The sequence below is a fragment of the Chiloscyllium punctatum genome, chromosome 15 (genome assembly GCF_047496795.1).
Source record: "Chiloscyllium punctatum isolate Juve2018m chromosome 15, sChiPun1.3, whole genome shotgun sequence".
Classification (NCBI taxonomy): Eukaryota; Metazoa; Chordata; class Chondrichthyes; order Orectolobiformes; family Hemiscylliidae; genus Chiloscyllium; species Chiloscyllium punctatum.
This window is the reverse complement of record NC_092753.1, coordinates 62,884,148-62,906,443: the sequence shown is the minus strand read 5'-3', so window position 1 is coordinate 62,906,443 and position 22,296 is coordinate 62,884,148. Positions and strand designations below refer to the sequence as shown.

The following is a 22,296-nucleotide window of genomic DNA, read 5'->3' as shown; positions in this document are numbered from 1 at the left end:
GTTGAGATTTCGGTTTGGAAGATGCTGTCGACGGAGCTCTGGCAAGTTGTAAATGGTGCAGGCCCACTACTATCACTGTATGTTGGTCATGGAAGGAGTCAGTGTTAAAGGTGGTGGATGGGAAGGCAATCATCTTTATCTTGGATGGAGTCAAATTTCTTGAGTGTTTTGAAACTCCACTTATCCTAGTAAGTAGAGAATATTCCATCATATTCCTTATTTCAGTTTTGTAGATGGTGGTCAGACTTTGTGGATTTAGGACATGAGTTATTTGTTGTGGATTTCCTTCCTTGAGCTTGCTGTTGTGGCCATGGAATTTGTACGCTGGTCCAGTTAATTTGCTGTTCAAAAGCAAGTCCCAAGCTGTTGATAGTGAGGGATTCAGTGATGGTAATGCCATTGAATATCAAGGGGAGATGGTCACGTTTTCTCTTGTTGTAGATAGTGATTGCCTGATACTTTCTTGGTGCCAATGATACTTTAAATCATTTTAAAGATTAAGAATCTTTGCCTCTGGGAGTCTTGCTTAAGGAAATTAGTTTAGATTTGAACAATTAAAATTGTTTGTATGGACAAGTTGCTGTTTTCATCAATGAGTGTTTAACAATGACATGTATTTTGTAGTAGTTTAAGTGTAGTTATGAAGGTATATGGTTTTCAATAGTTCAGAGGGCACAGAAAATAAATCTTGAAGCTGAAGAACCATTATTTACTACCTGGCTAAGCAGACTACTTGACATAGTTATTTTAAAAATCTGTTCTAAATCTTTGAAGAAGTACAAAGTGGTTTGGGTTTATGGAAAAATACAATTGTGAACTCAAGAAGAAGGTTAACTTAATAACATCATCCATTTTATGTGCATGTTATGGAATGTAGTAAAGTGAAATTGGGCAAACAAGTGACACTTCTACTGTTCTTGCATAATGAAGTCAGAAGTCACATGACCCCAGATTATAGTCCAACAGGCTTATATGAAATCACAAGCTTTCGGAGCATAGTCCCTTTATCAGGTGAAGTGATGAAGGGGCTACATTTCAAAAGCTTGTGATTTCACATAAACCTATTGTACTATAACCTGGTGTTGTGTGAATTCTGACTTTGTCCATCTCAGTCCAACACTGGCAATTCCACATCATGGCGTTCATAATGAAGAAAATTAAAGTGTTGAACATTCTGAAAAACACATAAGACACCTGTTGATACAGCCAAGATGGTAGTGTTAACCTTGAATGTGCACAAGCCAGAAGATTGCATACTGGTTTGATTGCCATTAGCAATGCTGAGCCTCTGTTGGAGCTTGGATAGATGACAAAGCTCTGCAACACATGTCCTGCTGGGCTAAAGTCTTTAGAAGCAGTAGTACTGTCTTATGGGCAGTTAACAAACAAAGCTTCTCGATAGAGTTGGTGCCATGCCAGGTACAACAAATGTGGCTTAGATATCTGATTCCCTTAGAATTTCTTTCCTCATGTTTTCCTATTTTAACAATGATATAATATATTTTGGGTATATCCAAATCAAACCTAAATTGACGTTACCTTCACTTGCTGTCCTCATTGGATTATGCAGCTTCTACAAAGAGGCCTTGTGGCTTTCTGAGCTCCTGTGAAAGATGGTAGAGGAAGAGCTCCATTTTTCCATCTGCTCCTGTCCTGCTGTAGCCCTGCAAATGATTTACTTACAGTCTGCTTTCCAGTGACTTAATGGGAAACAATGGCGTTTTCTTTATTTTGTTGGGGTATTTAAATCTAAGCTTACAACAATGAGTTAATAAAAATTCTTCTCCATAAAATAAGTCCACAAAATCATACGAAAAATACTCATGCAAAAATTAAAGCAAGTTTGATTAAAACATTACATGAAAATATTTGTTTAAATATTATATATTACATAGAATATACAGCACAGAAACAGGCCATTTGCCTCAACCAGCTCATGCTGGCATTTAGGCTCTAGTTGACAGTTCTCTCATCTTTCCTTTTCCAAATCAATCAACACAACTTTCTATTACATTCTCTCTCATAAGCTTGTCTTATCTCCCCTTAAATGCATCTAGACAGGTTGTCCAACATATGGCTCTCAGGACAGAGTCTACTTTTTAAAATCTGACTTGACAACTTTTCATAAACCTGTGCTGACTGGTAGGGAAAAAATAAGCTCAAGTAAATGTTAGATTTTTATTCTTCTTCGTTGAATCTAACTGCTGAGTTATCACTCTATAAATGTCAAAGTTCTTAATTTCAGCATCAATATATACCTGATGTTTATCCTCAACAGTGGCCCTCAATAATACTTACCAAAACAAAGATGCCAAATCCCTTGATTATAGAAAAATGAAAATTAACATTGAATGTCAATTCTTCAAAGGCTATTGAACTGATAATTTTTCAATTGAATTTCGTCATTATTTTTGTTATTGAAACATATTGTGTCTGTTTTGTAAAAAGAACATAGCTGTTTTCAAGTGATATTACTCTACAACAGCCTAACAGGTGACTTAAGAATCAATTGAGCAAACTCGCTGAAACAAAACATTAGCAGGTAATAATTTTTCTTCAAAGCTTCAAGCCAGAATTTTGAGGTAGCAACAAAGATAATATTTAAGAAATATATAAAACAATAGCCAAGAGAGAGAAACTGTTGTTGAATGAAAAATTTGTGAAAGACTACTTGGGCACATTTACATCTGTTCTGATAAAAAGTCAGTGATAGAGAAACCAGCTTTTTACGACACATCGTTGCTAGAAGATAGGCAATCAGCATTCTTACAATCATATATGTTCAAAATTTAAAATTCACTGATCAAAAGACTGAATGTCTGTCATTTTTAGCACCCAATGAAAGAGAAGATATGAATGATACAGTTCAACTGGCAAACCTTGTATGAGAAGATGTTCAAAACCGTTGAAGAACTGTAACCAATCAAAGGCACAACAAAAGGACAAGACATTTTCAATGAATAAACTGAGTCTTGGTGAAATTCAGTCTTTTTGAGGACAAAGTTTGTGAATTAACTAATGTTGGAGCTTCTGCGATGTGAGGTAAGCACAATGAACTTGCTCGTCAATGCTTAAATCAAAGCTTTGTAAGTCACCACACCTCGCTGCATCATTCACCTAGTACAGCTGTGAACAAAGGGCTTGGCATGAGACATAGGATGGAAAAGGCCATTTCTACATGCAATTTAATAAGGTTCAAAAGGCTCAAACAAAATCGGTCTGGTCCATTCTTACAGATACAGGATCAGACACATGACGTAATTTACTTCAACCATGTTTGGAGGCTCAATCAAATGGTGATACTAGGCAGATTCTGGGCATTGCATTAAGAAATAAAAACCTTTACAACAAACAAAAGTAGAGATGTAAACTTCATGGATGCTGATGACTGGATAAATTAACTGGCAATCCTAGTTGATAGCATCTATTATTTTGCAGACTTGAATGTGAAACCAAAAGGAAACAATCAATTTGTTGACAAACTTAATGAGCATGTCTGAGTGTTCAGTCAGAAGTAAGAGTTGCTTTAGAATCAGTTCCAATTTCATAATGCCAGCAAGAATGCATGCTAAACCAATAAAAGTATTCTGCTTTGATTGACAGCTTGAGAGATGCACTCAAAAAATTGTGGATTTCTGGGAATGCTGTGATGAACTGAAACTATTTGGAATAATGACACTGATGCTCATGACATATTACAAATGGAACTTACTGTGATCTGAAGGGACAGAGACATGAAGATAGCTTTTGTAAAGCATGATCTTCTAACATTTGATAGTCAACATCTTCTTTCAGAATCTTATGCAAATCTATCAAAACATACCCTTCAGTTCACAGCAATGTTTGGCAGCACAAAATGCTGTGAACAGCCTTTTTCAAGGATTTAAAACTGAAATACAAAATCAAGATCACCTAAGACAGATGGACATCAACTGGAATACTTTTATAATGCCTTATGTTTACGAAATTTGCTCTCTAAGCCAATGAGTAGGAAAACTATTGAAATGCAAAACTGTTTGGACAGCTCTGATCTAGAATAGTCACTCTAGCCATCCTGTAGTAGGGAGTTTCACCTACTCACCACTCTTTGAATAAAGATATTCTGAATATTTCCCCGTTGGATTTCTTGGTTACTGCCTTATATTGATGGCCTGCAGTTACATTTGATCTCACAAGTGGGCTCATTGTCTTTTGATACAGTGTTTCAAAACTTTCACAGTTTTAAAGACAGTTATGATCAGCCCATAGTCTTACTTTTTTTCATGAGATGAGATAAGCCTATTTATTTAATTGTGTATATATACTCTCTCATTTCTGTTAATCTCCTTGTAAATGCACACTGCACCTTCTTCAGTATTTCTATTGCCTTTTTATAACATGGCAACTGAATGAGAACAAAATAACCTTGATTTACAGAGGAACCTTGATTATCTGAATGACATAGACAGGGAGTATTTTGTTCAGATAATCAAATGTTTGGATAATCGAATTTGGATAACACAATTTAGCCAACCATGGGGACCTTGCGATCTTGCCGGATAATCCGAAATTTGGATAATTGAATGCTGGATAATTGAGGTTCCTCTGTATATGGTGCCTTTCCCAACTTTAGTATCACCAAAAATGCTTTGCATCTTTTTCTTAAAATTTGTGAAATGGATAAAACACAGCAGTCAAATCAGACAAATTCCACACATCAACATCCAGATAATAACCAGACAATGTGGTTTTAATGATAATGGTTAAGCAATAAGTATTGGCAGGGACAATATGGAAAACTACCCTGTCCTTCTTTGACACCTTCTATGGTGTCTTTAATATCCATCTGAGAGGGCAGAGAATTTAATGTCTCATCCAAAGGACAGTACCTTCAGCGGTGCAACTCTTCCTCAGTATTGACTATATGCTCAAATCTCTGGAGAAAATTCAAAGAAATCAATGGCTTCAAGTTTCCCTTGAAGTTATTCAAAAATAGACATTGTAAAAAGAATTGCAACTCCAGTGCAAAACCCAGAGAATTATGTCATGCATTTATTTATAATTCTGTATGAATTCTGACTTTAATAAGGCAAGGGTTGACATACAACATTTTGGCACACAATACGCAGTGAGATGGAAAATTATGGGCATAAAGGCGTAAGTGTAATTGTCTAATTCTTCTGAACCAATACAATTGGTGCCCTATTATGTCAAAGCTAACATCAATTCAAGATATGCAAAATGTATTATATAAATAATAAAGTACAGTATTACAAGCACCTGAAATATAGGGACCAAGTCATAAACAAATCTAGATTTACCAAATATTGTATTTGATGAGATATATTAGCGTTGATTTAAATCCATTTTTTTATATATCACCTACTGTACAAACATTAATCTAACTTATAAGCCTTGAATACTGATGATGACAGAAGTTTCACTGAAATATAGATTTGTTCATACACTTTTGATATTGTTTGTACAATTGTAAACATGAACAAAAAAAGAATCGAATAAACAAAGAACTAGCAATCTTAATCTAATCAACTGAATTTCTCCTTTTTTACCATTGTGCAAAAACTACATGAAAACTACATGTTTGAACACCTGGCCAAACATCTGGATTACTGAATGGTTATACTTTTCCAAAGGAAGAAGTCTGTGTTACTTACAGGCCATAGGCAGAGCTCACTGCTAAGCTGGTGATTTGTTGAGGTGGTTCTCCATCGACCCAGACCATCTGAATGACAAGATCAGCTTGGTACCCTGGAGCCATTCTGACAGGTCGGGTTTTGACCCTTTAATGAAAAATCAAGATTATAGTGTTATGGACCAGGCCAGATCTCCTCAAAACATTTTAAGAAGGGAACCCATAACCTAGCTTTTCTAGTTGTTTTATGCAGATGTAAGGTGAATATTCCAGGAGTGATACAGGTGGTCAAACCACTAAGTTTTAAACAAAACAAAATTTATTTACACATGAACAAAACAAACCTGAATTTAGAATAATATAATTATCTACGAAGCACAAATCATGAGTGTGACAAAATAATATTTGTGTGGACCTCCTAGAACACTTATGAAGGTCAATACCATCTAGGTCAAAGTATTTGATCAGCACTCCCTCCACCACTAATGGACTATCAGCAGTGTGTACTACATTCAAGAAGCAATGAAAGAACTCACAAGACTCCTTGCAGCATCTACTAAATCTGAAGTAGGATTGGGATGAGAAGCAAAAGCATGTGATTCCCTGGCTACATGCAAATGGACAAAATCCATTCACCAGAATCTGATAAATGCGGTGTCATCCAGTTTGTCAATAGGAGATAACCATTTGGGATTAAAGGTGTGATTCACTTTGTAAAGGGCTGTGGAGAAGGTAAGTAGAAACAACTTAAAATTATTGAAGACAAACAGAATACTATTTGTAAATAAAAACCAAAAGAACTGCAGATGCTATAAATCAGAATCAAAAAAAAAGTTGCTGGAAAAACTCAGCAGATCTGGCAGAATTTGTGAAGAGAAATCAGAGTTAACATTTTGAGACCAGTGAGGTTGAGTCCTGAAGAAGGGTCACTGGACCCAAAATGTTAACTCTGATTTCTCTTTAGAGATGCTGCTGGACCTGCTCAGCTTTTCCAGCATCTTTTCTTTTAGAATATTATTTGTAACGTTCATTAGAGCAGTTTTGATATTACGGCAGGGGCAGAGGGATTCAAACAAAGATTTGAAAGAGTTGGACGCAAAAACTGGCTGTTCAGCCAATTAAGCCTGTAACAGAATGTTTTGAAGAGTAATCCAATTGGTTGATTCTTCTAATTTTTCCGATATTTCTGCAACTTTTTCTCCTTTAATTAAGTGTTCAGATCCATTTTGAAGGCTACTACTGTGCCTGTTAGGTTGATAAGTACAATGTATTCCAATTTGTAACCATCCAGTGTGTGTATTTAGCATATCACCTCTGGTCCTTTTGCCATTGACATCTGTTTTCCTTGTCTACTGCATCACGGGGAACTCCTTCTGGCAGCAATTTCAATCTAGTTATTTTTGGTTATGAATGAACAAAATCAGCCATTCATAACTCATCACAATTTGCATTGAATGAGCAATCTCATTCAGTCAAACTACAAACTTATTATGCTGCAAGATTGGCTGTTGAAGTTAAGGAGCAATGTGATTATACAAAAGGAATTATATCTTTTATCTAACCTCTGGTGTCCTTAGTGTACTGTTTTTCACTGGGGTCCTCAAGCATCCAGATCAATGCATATAACAGTAGTAGTATTTTATGCTCCAAAGTGCAGTTACTTTTTTGACCTATATGTGGGGTAAATGCTGCTAGCTCGAGTAAAATTCACATGTAAAGGTGTAGCAACCGAGAATGTTACAGCAACTGTGATTATAGGGGCATTCAAGTAGAGTTTTCACCTCCATTACACAGGGTCTGGAGACCTATATGTCCTTCCATCATTTACATTGAGAGCAATGCAATGCTGAAACCCAACCCTTTAACTCCATGGGATCCTCGATCCAGTTTCTTGTGTGTGTATTGTGAAGTCTCCCAATAACATGGTCTGTAAATGATTCTAAATTGTTCTATCTGTGGGGCTCATTCGGAAATGTTCAAGTATGGAAGCTCAATAATTTTATTGTTAGTGTAACCATTATCTGACAAGCTGTATGTAGTCAGGTATCCAAGCTTAATAGTAGCAGTATGGTCAGTGCAGATAGGATGATGGACCGGTGATGCTGTCATGCAGATGCTGCATTGGTCTAAAACTTCTGGGGCAAATATTTTCAAGCTGAAGTGGTGTTGGGAACATGTCCAACTCACGCTGTGTGACATAAGATGGCCTGTTGCAGAAAATTCTGGACGTTTGTTCAATGTACAGGATTGTGCTGGAATGAACTTGATTTTGTTGTTCAAAGAACTTTCTGGAGATAAATGGGAGAGGGGTGCAGCTGGGGGAAGGTAGCTAGAAATGCGGTAGGTAGATGAAGGTGGGGGGTGATTAGGCCGATTAACCTAACCTCGGTTATAGGTAAAGTTCTAGAATCCATTGTGAAGGATGAGATTTCTAAATTCTTGGAAGTGCAGGGTTGGATTAGAAGAAGTCAGCATGGATTTAGTAAGGGAAGGCCATGCCTGACAAACCTGTTAGAATTCTTGAAGAGGTAACAAGTAGCTTAGACCAGGGAAACCCAGTGGATGTTACCTACCTAACTTTCAAAAGGTCCTTGATAAGGTGCCTCACGGGAGGCTGCTGAGTAAGGTGAGGGCCCATGGTGTTCAAGGTGAGCTATTGGCATGGATTGGGGATTGGCTGTCTGACAGAAGGCAGAGAGTTAGGTTAAAAGGTTCTTTTTCGGAATGGCAGCTAGTGAAAAGTGGTGTCCTGCAGGGTTCAGTGTTGGGGCCGCAGCTGTTCACTTTATATATTAATGATCTGGATGAAGGGACTGGAGCCATTCTTGTGAAATTTGCCAATGATACAAAGTTAGCTGGACAGGCAGATAATTCTGAGGAGGTGGGGAGGCTGATTCCTGAAGAAGGGCTGATGCCCGAAACGTCGATTCTCCTGTTCCTTGGATGCTGCCTGACGTGCTGCGCTTTTCCAGCAACACATTTTCAGCTGCAGAAAGGTTTAGACAGTTTAGGAGAGTGGTCCAAGAAATGGCTGATGAAATTCCATGTGAGCAAATGCGAGGTCTCTCACTTCGGAAAAAAGAATACAGGGACAGACTATTTTCTAAACGGTGAGAAAATTCCTAAAGCCAAAATACAAAGTGATCTGGGAGTGTTAGTCCAAGATTCTCTAAAGATTGACATGCAGGTTGAGTCCATGGTTAAGAAAGCAAATGCAATGTTGTCATTTATCTCAAGAGGTTTGGAATATAAAAGCAGTGATGTGCTACTGAGACTTTATAAAGCTCTGGTAAGGTCCCATTTAGAATAATGTGTCCAATTCTGGGCCCCATACCTCAGGAAGGACATACTGGCACTGGAGCATGTCCAGCAGAGATTCACATGGATGATTCCTGGAATGGCAGGTCTAAAATACGATGAACGGCTGAGGATCCTGGGATTGTATTCATTAGAGTTTAGAAGATTGAGCAGGGATCTGATAGAAACTTACAATGCATGGCTTAGAAAGGGTGGGCACTGGGAAATTGTTTCCGTTGGGCAGGGATATTAGGACTTGTGGGCACAGCCTTAGAATTAGAGGGGGTCAATTTAGAATAGAAATGAGGAGACATTTCTTCAGCCAGAGAGTGGTGGGCCTGTGGAATTCATCATCATGGAGCACAGTGGAGGCCAGGACATTAAATGTCTTCAAGGTAGAGATTGATAAATTTTTAACCTCGCAAGGAATTAAGGGATATGGGGAGAGCGCAGGTAGGTGGTGTTGAAATGCCCATTAGCCATGATTGAATGGTGGAGTGGACTTGATAGGCCAAATGGCCTTTCTTCCATTCCTATGTCTTATAGTCTTATGATAGTGATAGGTCGGAATGGAGGGTGGAGCAGATAGGTGGGAAGGAAGATGGACAGGTAGGACAATTCAAGAGGGCGGTGCCAAGTTGGAAGGTTGGATCTGGGATAAGCTGGGGGAAGGGAAGCAACATCCACCACTGTCCAAGCCAACAGAAGCCACTTTAGGGGTGAGCATAAGGTCATTAGGACCCTCTGTCCCAGCTCAGGAAGATAGGGTAGGAAGGGCAGGCTTCGGGGCCAACGGTGCAGAGCACTCCCCAGGGAAAGGAAACAGGATAGGACCTCAAGATTCAGGTTTACTGTCTCTCTCTCTCTCTCTCTTCTCCCCTGTCACCCAGTAATTAATAGTTCTCTGTAATTCAAAACTCTCTGTACCAAGTTGGGGCTGCAAGAGTTAACTGGGATATTAGTAGCTGTCAGACAAGTCTCATTTCACTTGATACATAGCATTGTTTTTTCCCCAAAAACTAATTTTCTTGTCAGCAATTGTACATAGTCTCAATTTTACTTGTTTTAATAAAATCAGAAATTCCTTTGCGTCTGAAACATCTGCCTCCTGTGTTTTTCACCACATATATCTCACTACATAAGCCGAACGTCAGAATCAGGGAGCTATTGTATAATAAGCCAACCAGCACTGCTTTTAGAATGGTGACCACAAAGGCGATGTAATGAATGTAGTGCTCGGGGGAGGCAGGAATACTGGCAGGTGGAAGAACGATTCAGAAATCAAATAGAATACTTGCAGTGCCAGGCCACAGAGTCTAAGATCAATGAACAGGCGCTGAGGCAGGAAAATAAGCACCTGGGTGATCAAATTAAGGCACAGGAGGAGAAGCTGAAAGATATACAGGCAGTCTGTAAGGTGACTTGTGGGGACGGGTTCAGTAGGAGATGGTAAGGTCCCTGCCAAGAACAAATTTGCAAGCTAAGCCAAGCTTTGTCCCAGGTCAGAAGCATAGTGTACCTGGTCAGCCTGGAAGCCACTCAGACAGGCAGGAAGGGGCAAGGGAGCGAGATTGATGTTGGTTGTAGGACAGTTGGGGATGTTTCATCACCAGGGGCACCAAGGGTGGGGTAGGCCGGGAGTGCAGTTAGCCTGTGGGGCAGAGGAAATCTCTGGATTACTACCTGCGGTACTGAGAGTGGATCCAGTTAGGCAGTGGGTGGAGGCTGGCTCAATACCGAGGACACCTGGAGCAGGCCCAGGCCAGCAGCAGATACAGGAAGGTGTAGGGCCAGTGCAGGAAGCGTCAGAGCCAGGATCAATGTGCCCGGTCCAACAGCACAAGTATGGCATGCCCCAAAATGGTAGGAATGAGAGGATTTGGAGAGCTGGTTCGACTGTCCATATGGGACTCAGTGGCTTACGGCTATGGTGGCCCATGTAGAAAAATTGACATATATGGGGGACCGATCTGTCCCCTTCATGGAAGTGGAGCAAGTGGGGGAGATCAACAGTTGCAATGATATAGAAATGGCCATGTTGCTCCTGTTCTCATTGGATAACAGACTATACACGGTCCTGTCTGCGGACAGTAAATGGGGATGTAATACCTTGGCAGCTGTCCAAGAAGAGATTCTGCAGGCAATGGGATTAAACAATGGGAGTCAATTTTCCCGTGTGGAGAACACCTTACAGGTGGCAGGAGAAAATCCACAGGCCTTTGCTGACAGGCTGTGGCCCTTTTATGAGATCACCTGCGGAGGGAACCTGGAAAGGGATAACCTTAGAGGCGATGGCCAGGCTCGTTGCTTCTGCATCCTGGTGGTCAACAGCTTACCGAGGTTGGGGGCCAAGGCTGAACTTTGGTTTGACCCTAAGGACCCCCAAGTCACAGAGGAATCCTTGGAAAGAAAGTTGGGAGAGGAGAAAGAGCCCAAGTGAATGATCTTTGAGATCAAGTCCTTCCAGGGTAAGAAGGAATGGCAACAGGAGGGAGGTAGCCCTCCCCATTGGAAGGGTATGTTTTGCTTGCAGAAAGGATTGCCTCAATCCCCAGAGGAAGAGGGAGGGACAGGATTCCTCCATGGCCACCTGAGAATCAAGTTCCGTCTCACAGAGACCCTCAAGCATCATGGAGGGGTTCATGGAGTGGGGGAGGGTGGAGTAGCAGTAGCAAAGGGTGTACGAGCCCCAAGCGCCTCACTCAACAGCAACTCCGAGATGTGACTAGAACTGGAAGGGTTCAGAGCTGAGGACCTGGCAGTCCTCAGTGAACTGGCTAACCAGAGGCTACCAGAGGCAGGGTCAGGATGGTCAGATTCTATCCTGGCCACCCGGAGGTGGGTGGCACTGTATAGTTTGAGTTGTGTAGAAAGAACTGTTTTGGAACTACCTTGCTTTTATTTGCTGTGCCATGGTTTGGGCAAATCTTAGAGTTTCATGCCATTTTATAGGTTTAAGTTTGGGTAATGTTGAGTTGAGCCTGGGAAGGGCTGAAGGGCGAGGAAATGTTTGTGTTGTGTTTTACAGGAATGGAGCGAGTGCTGATGCTGGTCACTCTCATCAAAGTCAGCATAGGACACGGGCGATATGGAGGAATCCCTGGTCTATGGATGCTCAGGGTGGGTGGGAACCCAGTGTCAGCACCAGCAGTGGCACACCTCGCACTGTCTCCTGCTCCCACCAGGGAATGTGGTCAGGGTGGCTTGGGTCGAATTTCATTCGGTACTTCAGTCCCGCTGGGTTCACCTCTGTGGGGGGGAGGGGGGGTGGGGGGCATCCATTCCATGCCTGAGGATAAAAATAGCAGCTTCCCGGGTTAGGGTGGCAGAAACTAAACAAGTATGTTTCAGTTGCATCTGGGATATTTTTCAGGGTTGGCGGTGGAGGCTCAGGAAATTGTGCAGAGATACTGGCTGGGAGCGACTGGACAATGATGCTTACCGGACGATCACAGGGACCCAGGGAGGGGTGAGCATCTGCTGGGATAAATAATGGGTGTCTGATCAGGGAATCTATGTCTGTATGTGGGGGTCAGAAAGGATCTGCCCAGCAGGGTGTCCATTGCTTTCAGCTGACAATGGCAGAACATCAGGGATGGTATCCCTTGGGATAAGGGAATGGACTCCTGCAGAGTCCCTAAACCCCTCTACCACCCTTAATGTCACTGAACTCAGAGTGCTCCCAGGAAGCCCCTGCCTACCTGCCCTCTTATCCCAATTCACATAGGCAGGTGTTCCCCCACCATCAAGACCCCCAGGAGCGGCCTAGTTCTAATCCCGACTGACAGATTGCTGTACTGGGGGGTGCACTATGCCATTGTGTCAGTAATACTGAACTTAACAGAAGTCCACTTCTGTCAGGATGCTGGAGCTGGGGTGCACATGCAATACTGTGTTCCCAGTACTTGAATGTCTTCTCTCAACCCCAGTGTGGATTCTAAGCTGTGGAAACGGAGCCTATAGCCTGCACTATGGAGATGATGGCATGGGACTGGATTCCACCACAGGTGGCACACTTGACCGGTGGGATCTATTGTATCACCACCAGCTCCGGTACAAGCAGCATCTGACATTTCCGGTAAGTGACAGCAGTTTTTCTTTCAAATCACAGGCAGAAATTCAAGTGGTCCAAGTATACATTACCCCAATTTCCAGACCCTCCACAATTCATCCCGCTGTAAGGGACAACTTCACCAACCTGTGGGATTATGTGGCCCACTTTGGATACCTATTACCCCCACCCCCGGAATGCCTCATGTCCCTGTTCAGGGCAGTAGAAATGTTCCAAAAGCACTTTTATGCTATTGAACAAACTACAGGGAAGATGGGGAGGGAGACAACCAAATTGACGGCACAGTTATGGTGAGACATGGAGGTTAGATGTTGAAATCCCCACCTAGATCTGTGTGATCTCCCATGGTTTGGTTTAATGATAATTGGGGCTGTATCTGTTATGGGCCAGCTATTGGGCCAGGTGGAGAGCTCGTAGGTCCTGACACCACAAAATCTTCAAAAGACTTGACGTGCCAGGAGGAGGGGTGTGGCAGAATTAAGATTCGTGGCCTTCTATGGGGATATCTTTGTTTGGTATAAAGACCCGATCAATGTAAACATTTACAATAAAGTTTGTGATTTCCTAATCCTGTTTGTTTTCTTTTTTGGGGGTGGGGGTGGGGGTGGTGCATCACTGTCTCTCGCCAGAGTAGTTCAGGTAATCTGGGAAGCTGGTTTTGAGGTCCTGATGATTTTTGCCTATCCAAAGTGATACTGTACCAGGTAGCGTATCAAAGGGGAGATTATGAGGTGGGGCAAAAACTCCCATCAGTTAGTCTGGACTAAAACCCTTTGAACTTGGGACATGAGTTTGTGGAATTCATACTTGAACTAAGATTCACTGAGCTCTCTGGCTGAGACAAACTAGGCAATATGCTAGCCTAGGGGCAGCTGTCTGGAATGGGTTTAACTTATAAAGCTAAAGAAAACACCCCCACGGATGCCTCAGCTAAAAGACAATGAACAGCCGCCTACAGAGCAAACAACCAAGACATTTTGGAGCCTACAAAAATATGAAACCATTCAACTTTTAATCATTTGCTTGGACACAAAGATACTGAACATTCCACAGCATTGTACAATATGCAATCCTGTTTGCCTTGAATTGGAAAGCCTTCACACAATCAGGCTAAAAATCACACAATGCCAGGTTATAGTCCAACAGATTTATTTGGAAGCATTAGCTTTCAGAGCACTGCTCCTTCATCAGGTGATTGATGAAGAAGCACAACTACCTAATGAAGAAGCAGCACTTCGAAAGCTAGTGCTTCCAAATAAACCTGTTGGACTATAACCTGGTGTTGTGTGATTTTTAACTTTATCCAACTCAGTCCAACACCGGCTCCTCCAAATTATTCACATTATCAGCAACACCTTAACCTACACCCACCTAAGAGAAATAACGGACATTCAAAACTATCCAAAATCCACTCTTTTTAATTGGAGAACCATTCGCACGTTATCTAATACTCAGGAAACTCATTCAGCTGAGAGAAGAAGCAAGAGCTCATTGATCAAATCCAGATTTGGTGGTAGATAAAGGATATCGACTGGCTTATGCCCAAAATGTCGATTCTGCTGCTCCTTGGATGCTGTCTGACCTGCTGCGCTTTTCCAGCAACACATTTTTCAGCTCTTCAAATAATACCGACAGTCAGTATAACTGGGAAACCCTGATCTCTGGTTTATATTCAGTAAACGGTCCAGCCAGCGTCAAGACTCAGGAAAAGACGGAGAGCAAACAATCTTCTCATCCACGAACCTCTATGTACTGACAAGAAGTGACTGGAGAGCTGAGAGACTGACTGGAGGCAGAGCCAGTGACATCTGCCATTGTCCAAGACAAAAGAAACTCCTTTAGGGATCAGCATAAGGTCATCGAGACCCTCTGCCCCAGCTCAGGAAGGTAGGGTAGGAAGGGTGGGCTTCGCGGCCAACGCAGGGCAGAGCACTCCCTGGGGAAGGGAAACAGGATAGGACCCTGGCATTCATGTTTACTCTCTCACTCTCTTCAGTCACCCAATAATTAACTGCGCTCTCTAATTCAAAACTCTCTGTACCAAATTGGGGCTGGAAGGGTTAACTGGGGTGTTAGTAGCTGTCAGACAAGTTTCACTCCGCTTAATGCATAGCATTGTTATTTTCCTAAAAATTAATTTTCTTGTCAGTGATTGTATATATTCTCAACTTCATACGTTTTAATAAAATCAAAGGTTCCTTTGCCTCAGAAGCATCTTCCTCCTGTCATTTTCACGACACCGCATCTCACTACATAAGCCTAAAGTCAGGACAATAAATTGACCAGCACTCCTTCAAGAGACAACTGCTCTTAGGTAAATTTCAGACACGTATGTGCAAAGAGTAGCTTTCTTTTGAAGGCTGGACCCTGACAGCAGCATCTCTGTACTCCACAACAGAACGAGAAGCTCTGTGTGACCTCCTGCCAGCTGTTGTCTCACCATCCTGCCATTTGTCCCTGTTGCTCTTCACGTGTACTGCATAATTCAGCAAGTACAGACTGCTCTAATTTCCTATTGTACACAAGTTGAAAGTTCCTGCTGGTGATTGTGAAGAATTGTTCAAGTGCCAATATTTTGTCAAGAGGGTTTTGCTCCTCCAAATATAATGTTCTACAAGCTGCCAGTCTTCATATGACTAGCAAGAGGACAAAGGAAAAAAGATTGGCATGGCATGGAAAGGTCTGTTAGTGGCAAATGATTGGCAGCATAATGCAATATAACATTTTCACAATACCTGCATATATAATTGTTTCAGGAAATTGTGAGGGAAAAAATAATAGGTAGACACACTGCAGAATGTGAGCTTAATTTTACCATTGCACCTCATGCTAATAGTCCTGAATATACTTTTTCCTTCTAGCCCATCTGGGTGAGAGGTTGGACAAAATCTGCATTCTCTGTCAAATCTGCTCCCCTTCTTAGAGTCATAGAATCATAGAGATGTGCAGCACGGAAACAGACCCTACGGTCCAACTAATCCATGCTGAACATATATTCTAACCTAATCTAGTCCCATTTGCCAGCACTTGGCCCATATCCCTCGAAATCCCTCCTATTCAAATACTCATCCAGCTGCCTTTTAAATGTTGGAATTGTACCAGCCTCCACCACTTCCTCTGGCAGCCCATTCCATACATGCACCACCCTCTGCGTGAAAAAGTTGCCCCTTAGGTCCCTTTCATATCTTTCCCCTCTCATCCTAAAACTATGCCCTCTAGTGAAAGAGAAAAAGTTGCCATTGGTCGCATTGTATTTTGCGCATGTTTCTGAATAGAATGAAGAAGTGATCTTTTGCAAAGAAGTGGCCCCACTGTAAAAGGAGAAAGCAGTTAGCAGAAGGTGCTGTGGGCAAGTGTAATCTATAAGGATGGAAATGGAAATGCTATATGCTCACCAGGCTTTTTGGTAACTCTTCTAGCACTGGATCCAAATTCTGGGGAATTATGGAATTGGTACTCACAACATCTTACACATCACTTCTTCAATACACTGGTCCCTTGCTTGAGGACCAGGACTTGCTTGCAGTCCAACTAATCTAGTGGCATTGCACCACTATCAGAGCTACACCACAGAACTCTTGTTTGAGGCATTTCAAATTTATTCTGGCAGCATCTTAATGGCAGCACCAAATCCAGACAAGTACAATAAATCTCACTTTAAAAAGTACATACACTCTTTAACTCTGGAAATCCTGCCCTCAGATTTGGCAGACTGTTCATTACTGCTGAAATTGTGTGGCTAGCCATCATTCTGATCCAAATGAGGCCAAACTTTGGATGGAAGGCTTGGTAGTTCAATAATGGATAGAAGTTCAAACCTTCCTCGCAGAATCAATGGGACATTAGAAGATCACTAATCTGCTTTAGCAAGTCACTTTTTTCCTGTTACAGTTATGCTTCCTTTCTCCTTTCATTAATTTGATACATTTCTCAAGTTTACCACATAAGCTGCTGAAAAAGATATTTAGCTTTTGGTTATTGCTTATTGGTCTGTACATCTATACTTTCCAACTTTGGCCATGTTGTTATCTATGATTTTCCTTCATTTTTACTTCAACATTTGTTTACCATGCCCATGATTTGCACATGTTTCTTTCAATTGTTGTTCATTCAGTTTTGTGCTGTTTTTCTAAATAAGTTTTTCTTTTTTCTTTTGCTTCTTTAGTTTATCCTCTTTGTCAACCCAACCATTATTCTATCTTTTTCTGAGATATCTTTTCAAACACATTAACCTTTACTACATTTACCATCTGGGGTGGATATTTAGTCAAGCAGGGATGATGAATGCAAACTAACTGCAATTCGAGAAACAAAAAACTAAACATAAAGCATCATATAAGAGAATCATTTAAAGATAAAAACACATTGAAAACAAAAGAGAACATTAATGTGAGGAAACACCTAAGGTCTATAAGAGGAATTATGACAAATGAGCAAAGGTCAAGAAACAAAAAGTGTAAGGAAAATAGGATACATTTATATGATACCTGTCACCTTCAAGATATTTCAATGTGATTCACAGTTGTCACTATTGTATCTTGACTCCACAAACAACTAAATGAGATGACTGAATTTGTTGTGTCATGTCTCCCAGCCAGTAGTATACATAAAGTCATAGAGGTGTACAGCACAGAAACAGACCTTCAGTCCAATTTATCCATGCTGACCAGATATCTGAAAATAATCTAGTCTGATTTGCCAGCATTTGGCCTACATCGCTCTAAACCCTTCTCATTCATGTACCATCTAGACGCCTTTTAAATGTTGTAATTATACCAGACTCCACCATTTCCTCTAGCAGCTCATTCCATACATACACCACCTTCTTCTCTCCAATGAAAGTTGACCCTCAGGTTCCTTTTAAGTCTGTCCCCTCTCATCATAAACATATGTCGTCTAGTTTTAAACTTAATACCCTGGGAATTAAAACCTTGATTAGTCATCCTTTTTATGCCCATCATGATTTCATAAACGTCGATAAGGTCATCCCTCAGCCTCTGACACTCAACGGAAAATAGTTCTAACCTATTCAGCCTCTTCATATAGCTCAAACCCTCCAATCCTGGCCACATCCTTGTAAATCTTTTCTGCACTCTTTCAAGTTCAAGAACATCTTTCCTAAAGCAGGGAGACCAGAGTTAAACACAATATTTAAAAGTGGCCTAACCAATGTCCTGTACAGCTGCAACATGACATCCCAACTCCTATACTTAATGCATTGATATATTAAGGAAAGGGAAGCAAACACCATCTTCATTACCCTGTCTACCCACAACTCCGCGTTCAAGGAACTACGAACCTGCACCCCAAGGTGTTTTTCTTTGGCAACACTCCTCAGGATCCTACCATTAAATGTATAAGTCCTGTTCTGATTTTCCGTACCAAAATGTAATACTTCACATTTATCTAAGTTAAACTGCAGGCAGTACTCCAGGTGTGGCCTCACCAGTACCTTGCACCATTACCTCCCTGCTTTTAAACTCAATCCCTCAATTCCATTTGCCTTCTTAATTACCAGTTGCACCTGCAGACCAACCCGCTGTGATTCATACACAAGGACACCCAGGCCCCTCTGCATCGCAGCATGCTGCAATTTTTTACCATTCAAATAATATTCTAATAGATTTTTATAAAATCATGAGAGGCATGGATAGGGTGAATAGACAAGGCATACAATGTGTTAGCTTTTATTGGTAGAGGGATTGAGTTTCGGAGCCATGAGCTCATGCTGCAGCTACAACACCCTGGTGTGGCCATATTTGGAATATTGTGTCCAGTTCTGGTCATCACATTATAGGACGGACGTGGAAGCTTTGGAAAGGGTTCAGAGAAGATTTAATAGGATGTTGCATAGTATGGAGGGAAGGTCTTACGAGGAAAGGCTGAGGGACTTGAGGCTATTTTCATTGGAGAGAAGAAGGTTGAAAGGTGACTTAATTGAGACATATAAGATAATCAGAGGGTTAGATAGGTTGGACAGTAAGAGCCTTTTTCCTCGGACAGCAATGGCTAGCATGAGGGGGCAACCTTAAATTGAGGAGTGATAGATATAGGAGAAAGTAAGGACTGCAGATGCTGGAGATCAGAGCTGAAAATGTGTTGCTGGAAAAGCGCAGCAGGTCAGGCAGCATCCAAGGAGCAGGAGAATCGACGTTTCGGGCGTGAGCCCTTCTTCAGGAATGAGGAAAGTGTGTCCAGCAGACTAAGATAAAAGGTAGGGAGGAGGGACTTGGGGGAGGGGCGTTGGAAATGTGATAGGTGGAAGGAGGTTAAGGTGAGGGTGATAAGGTGAGGGTGATAGGCCGGAGTGGGGGTCAGGAAGAAGATTGCAGGTTAGGAAGGTGGTGCTGAGATATAGGACAGATGTCAGAGATAGCTTCTTTACTCAGAGAGTAGTAGGGGCATGGAATGCAGTGCCTGCAACAGTAGCAGAATCAGCAACTTTAAGGACATTTAAATGGTCATTGGTAGACATATGAATGAAAATGGAATTGTGTAGGTTAGATGGGCTTCAGATTGGTTCCACAGGTTGGCGCAACATTGAGGGTACCAAAGGGCCTGTGCTGCTCTATGTTCTATGTAAATTCCATTTGCCACTCTTCGGCTCATTAATTCATTTAATCAAGGTTCCAGTGTAGTCTGAGATAACCTTCTTCATTGTCCGTCACACCATCAATTTTAGTGTCATCTGCAAACTTACTAACCATTTCTCCTATTTTCACATCCAAAAGTTTATATAAATGACAAAAAGCAATGGACCCAGATCTTCTGGCCCAGAGGTAAGAGCACTATTATGGCACCACAAAACTCCTCTGGATGATATGAGGTATACTGCCATGCTGATTAAGCGAAAAATAAAGGCAAATGGATAACATTACGTAATCACTGCATTCTCAACTGCTGAAGAAAACATTAAGTAGCCTCATTCACCACCCTGTAATTTCAAACATTCTGTTACTTATTCTGGGTGCTGCTTTGTTAATATTGAAAGTGAATTTTCAGATTAATAAGGTGATCCTTAGAAGTTATTTTTGTTGCAGTGACTTACAGGCTAATCCTAGACTTGTGCTGGCTGCAGGCTCCATGACATGATGGTTTGACTATAGAAAACTCCTGATTATGTGTGACACACCCCACTGATTGACAGGGCTAAACCAACGCCCCCCCCCAACAGACTTGAAAGATGACTCTGACCGACCGACCAGCAGGGTCTGGACTGGTTTTGCTAGACTTCCAGGACTGACTGCGGCTGACTGACTGTGGTAATATACCCTGACTGACTTTTCATACTATGCATGCCCTTTCACATATTACCTTTCATGTGCATGCAGTGTTTGTGCCACAAAAGCTGCAGGCACATGCAAAATCTCTGACATTCATGCAGCAATGTGACACACAGTGACATGCACCACACCTTTCATTTTGACATTTCACAGTTTCCTATAGCCACAGATTCCTTACATGACATAAGAAATAGCAGCAGGTGTAGGCAATCAGCCTCTCAAGCTTTTCCTTTCATTCTATAAGATCATGGTTGATGTGTTCCAGACTTCAATTCTTCTATTGTGCCACTTCCTTATAACCCTCACTCTTAGATATTCAAAAATCCATCTGCCACCTTTTTAAATACTTAGTGATCTAGTCTCCACATCTCTCTGGGATATAAAGTTCCAAACACTCACTACTCTTGGAAGGAAGAACTACTTTCACATCTCAGTTTTAAATGAATATTCCCTTATTCTGCAACTATGTCCCCTCGTTCAAGATTCTCTAACTAGTCGAAACAGCTTCTCAACTTTTACCCTGTTGGGCCTTCTCAGAATCTTGTATGCTTTTATAAGATCACTCCTTGTTCTTCTAAAATCTAATGCATAATGGTTAAACCTGTTTAAATGGACTTTAAAAATTAATCCTTTTATCCCAGGAATCAGCCTAGTGAATCTCTCTCTCTTGATCTGCCTCCTATATAAAATGTTAATTCCATTTGTCTCTCCATAGATGCACCAGACCTGCTGAATTTCTCCAGCACTTCCTATTTTTGTATCAGTTCTCCAGAATCTGCAGCTCTTCGTTTTATTTTAGTAATTATTATAAGTATGTGTATAGGTTCTCAGCATTTTCTTTATTATTAGTGGAATTTGGATGTCACTGACTGGTCAGCATTTATTGCTTATCCCTAGTTGCCCTTGAGAAGGTGGAGGTGAGTTGTCTTTTTGAACTGCTGCAGTCCACACATTGGACCCACAATGCGCTTATGGAGGGAATTTCAGGATTTTGGCCCAGTGACAGTGAAGGAACAACAATATATTTCCAAGTCAGGATGGTGAGTGGATTGGAGGAGAACTTGCAGGTGTACCATTTATCTGTTGCCTTTGTCCTTCTAGAAAGATGTGGCTGTGGGTTTGGAAAGTGCCGCCTCAGGATCTTTTTTGAACTTCTGCAGTGCATCTTGTAGATAGTACACACTGCTGCTACTGAGCATTGGTGGTGGAGGGAGTGGATGCTTGTGGATGTGGTACTAATCAAGTAGACTATTTTGTCCTGGATGGTCTCAAGCTTCTTAAGTGCTGTTGGAGCTGCACCCATCCAGGCAAATGGCGAGTATTCCATTACATTCCTGACTTATGCCTTGCAGATGATGGACAGACATTGGGGAAGTTAGGAGGTGAGTTACTCGTTGCAGTCTTCCTAGCCTCTGACCTGCTCTTGTAGCCACTGTATGTAGCAAATCAGTTGAGTTTATGGTCAATGGTAACCCCTTGGATGTTGATTGTGGGAGTTTACTGATAGCAACACTGTTAAATGTCATGGGGCAATGGTAAGATTGTCTCTTATTGGAGATGGTCATTGACTGTTTTTTTTTGGCATGAGTATTACTTGCTACTTGTCAGTCCAAGCTTGGACATTGTCCAGATCTTGTTGCATTTAAACATTGACTGCTTCAGTATCTGAACAGTCACGAATGGTTGTACAATCATTGGAAAACATTTCCACTTCTGACCTTATGATGGAGCGAAGGTAATTGATTAAGCAGTTGAAGATGATTGGGCCTAGAATGCTACCCTTAGGAACGATGGGCATAATCTCAGAATAAAGGAGTCACCCAGTCAAGAAACAAATGAGAAAGAATTTCCTCTCATAATGTAGTCAATCTGTAGAATTTCCCACAGCCAAGAACATTTACGGCTGGACCATTAAGTATATTCGAGGCTGAGAAAGTTGATCCCTAATCAGCAAGGGGGTTGTGTTGTGGGCAAAAGTAGGAAAGAGACATGGATCACCAGCTCAGCTATGA

General features: G+C 41.4%; 1 protein-coding gene across 1 annotated transcript in view; it reads right to left on the bottom strand.

Annotated features, from left to right (window-relative positions):
* The window catches only part of LOC140486319 (syntaxin-binding protein 5-like), a 549,610-nt gene that overhangs the window by 167,852 nt on the left and 359,462 nt on the right, over positions 1-22,296 (bottom strand). Inside the window, exon 17 of the mRNA XM_072585292.1 lies at positions 5,655-5,780. Coding sequence (XP_072441393.1) covers positions 5,655-5,780 — 126 coding nt within the window. The remainder of the gene's footprint in view (positions 1-5,654; positions 5,781-22,296) is intronic.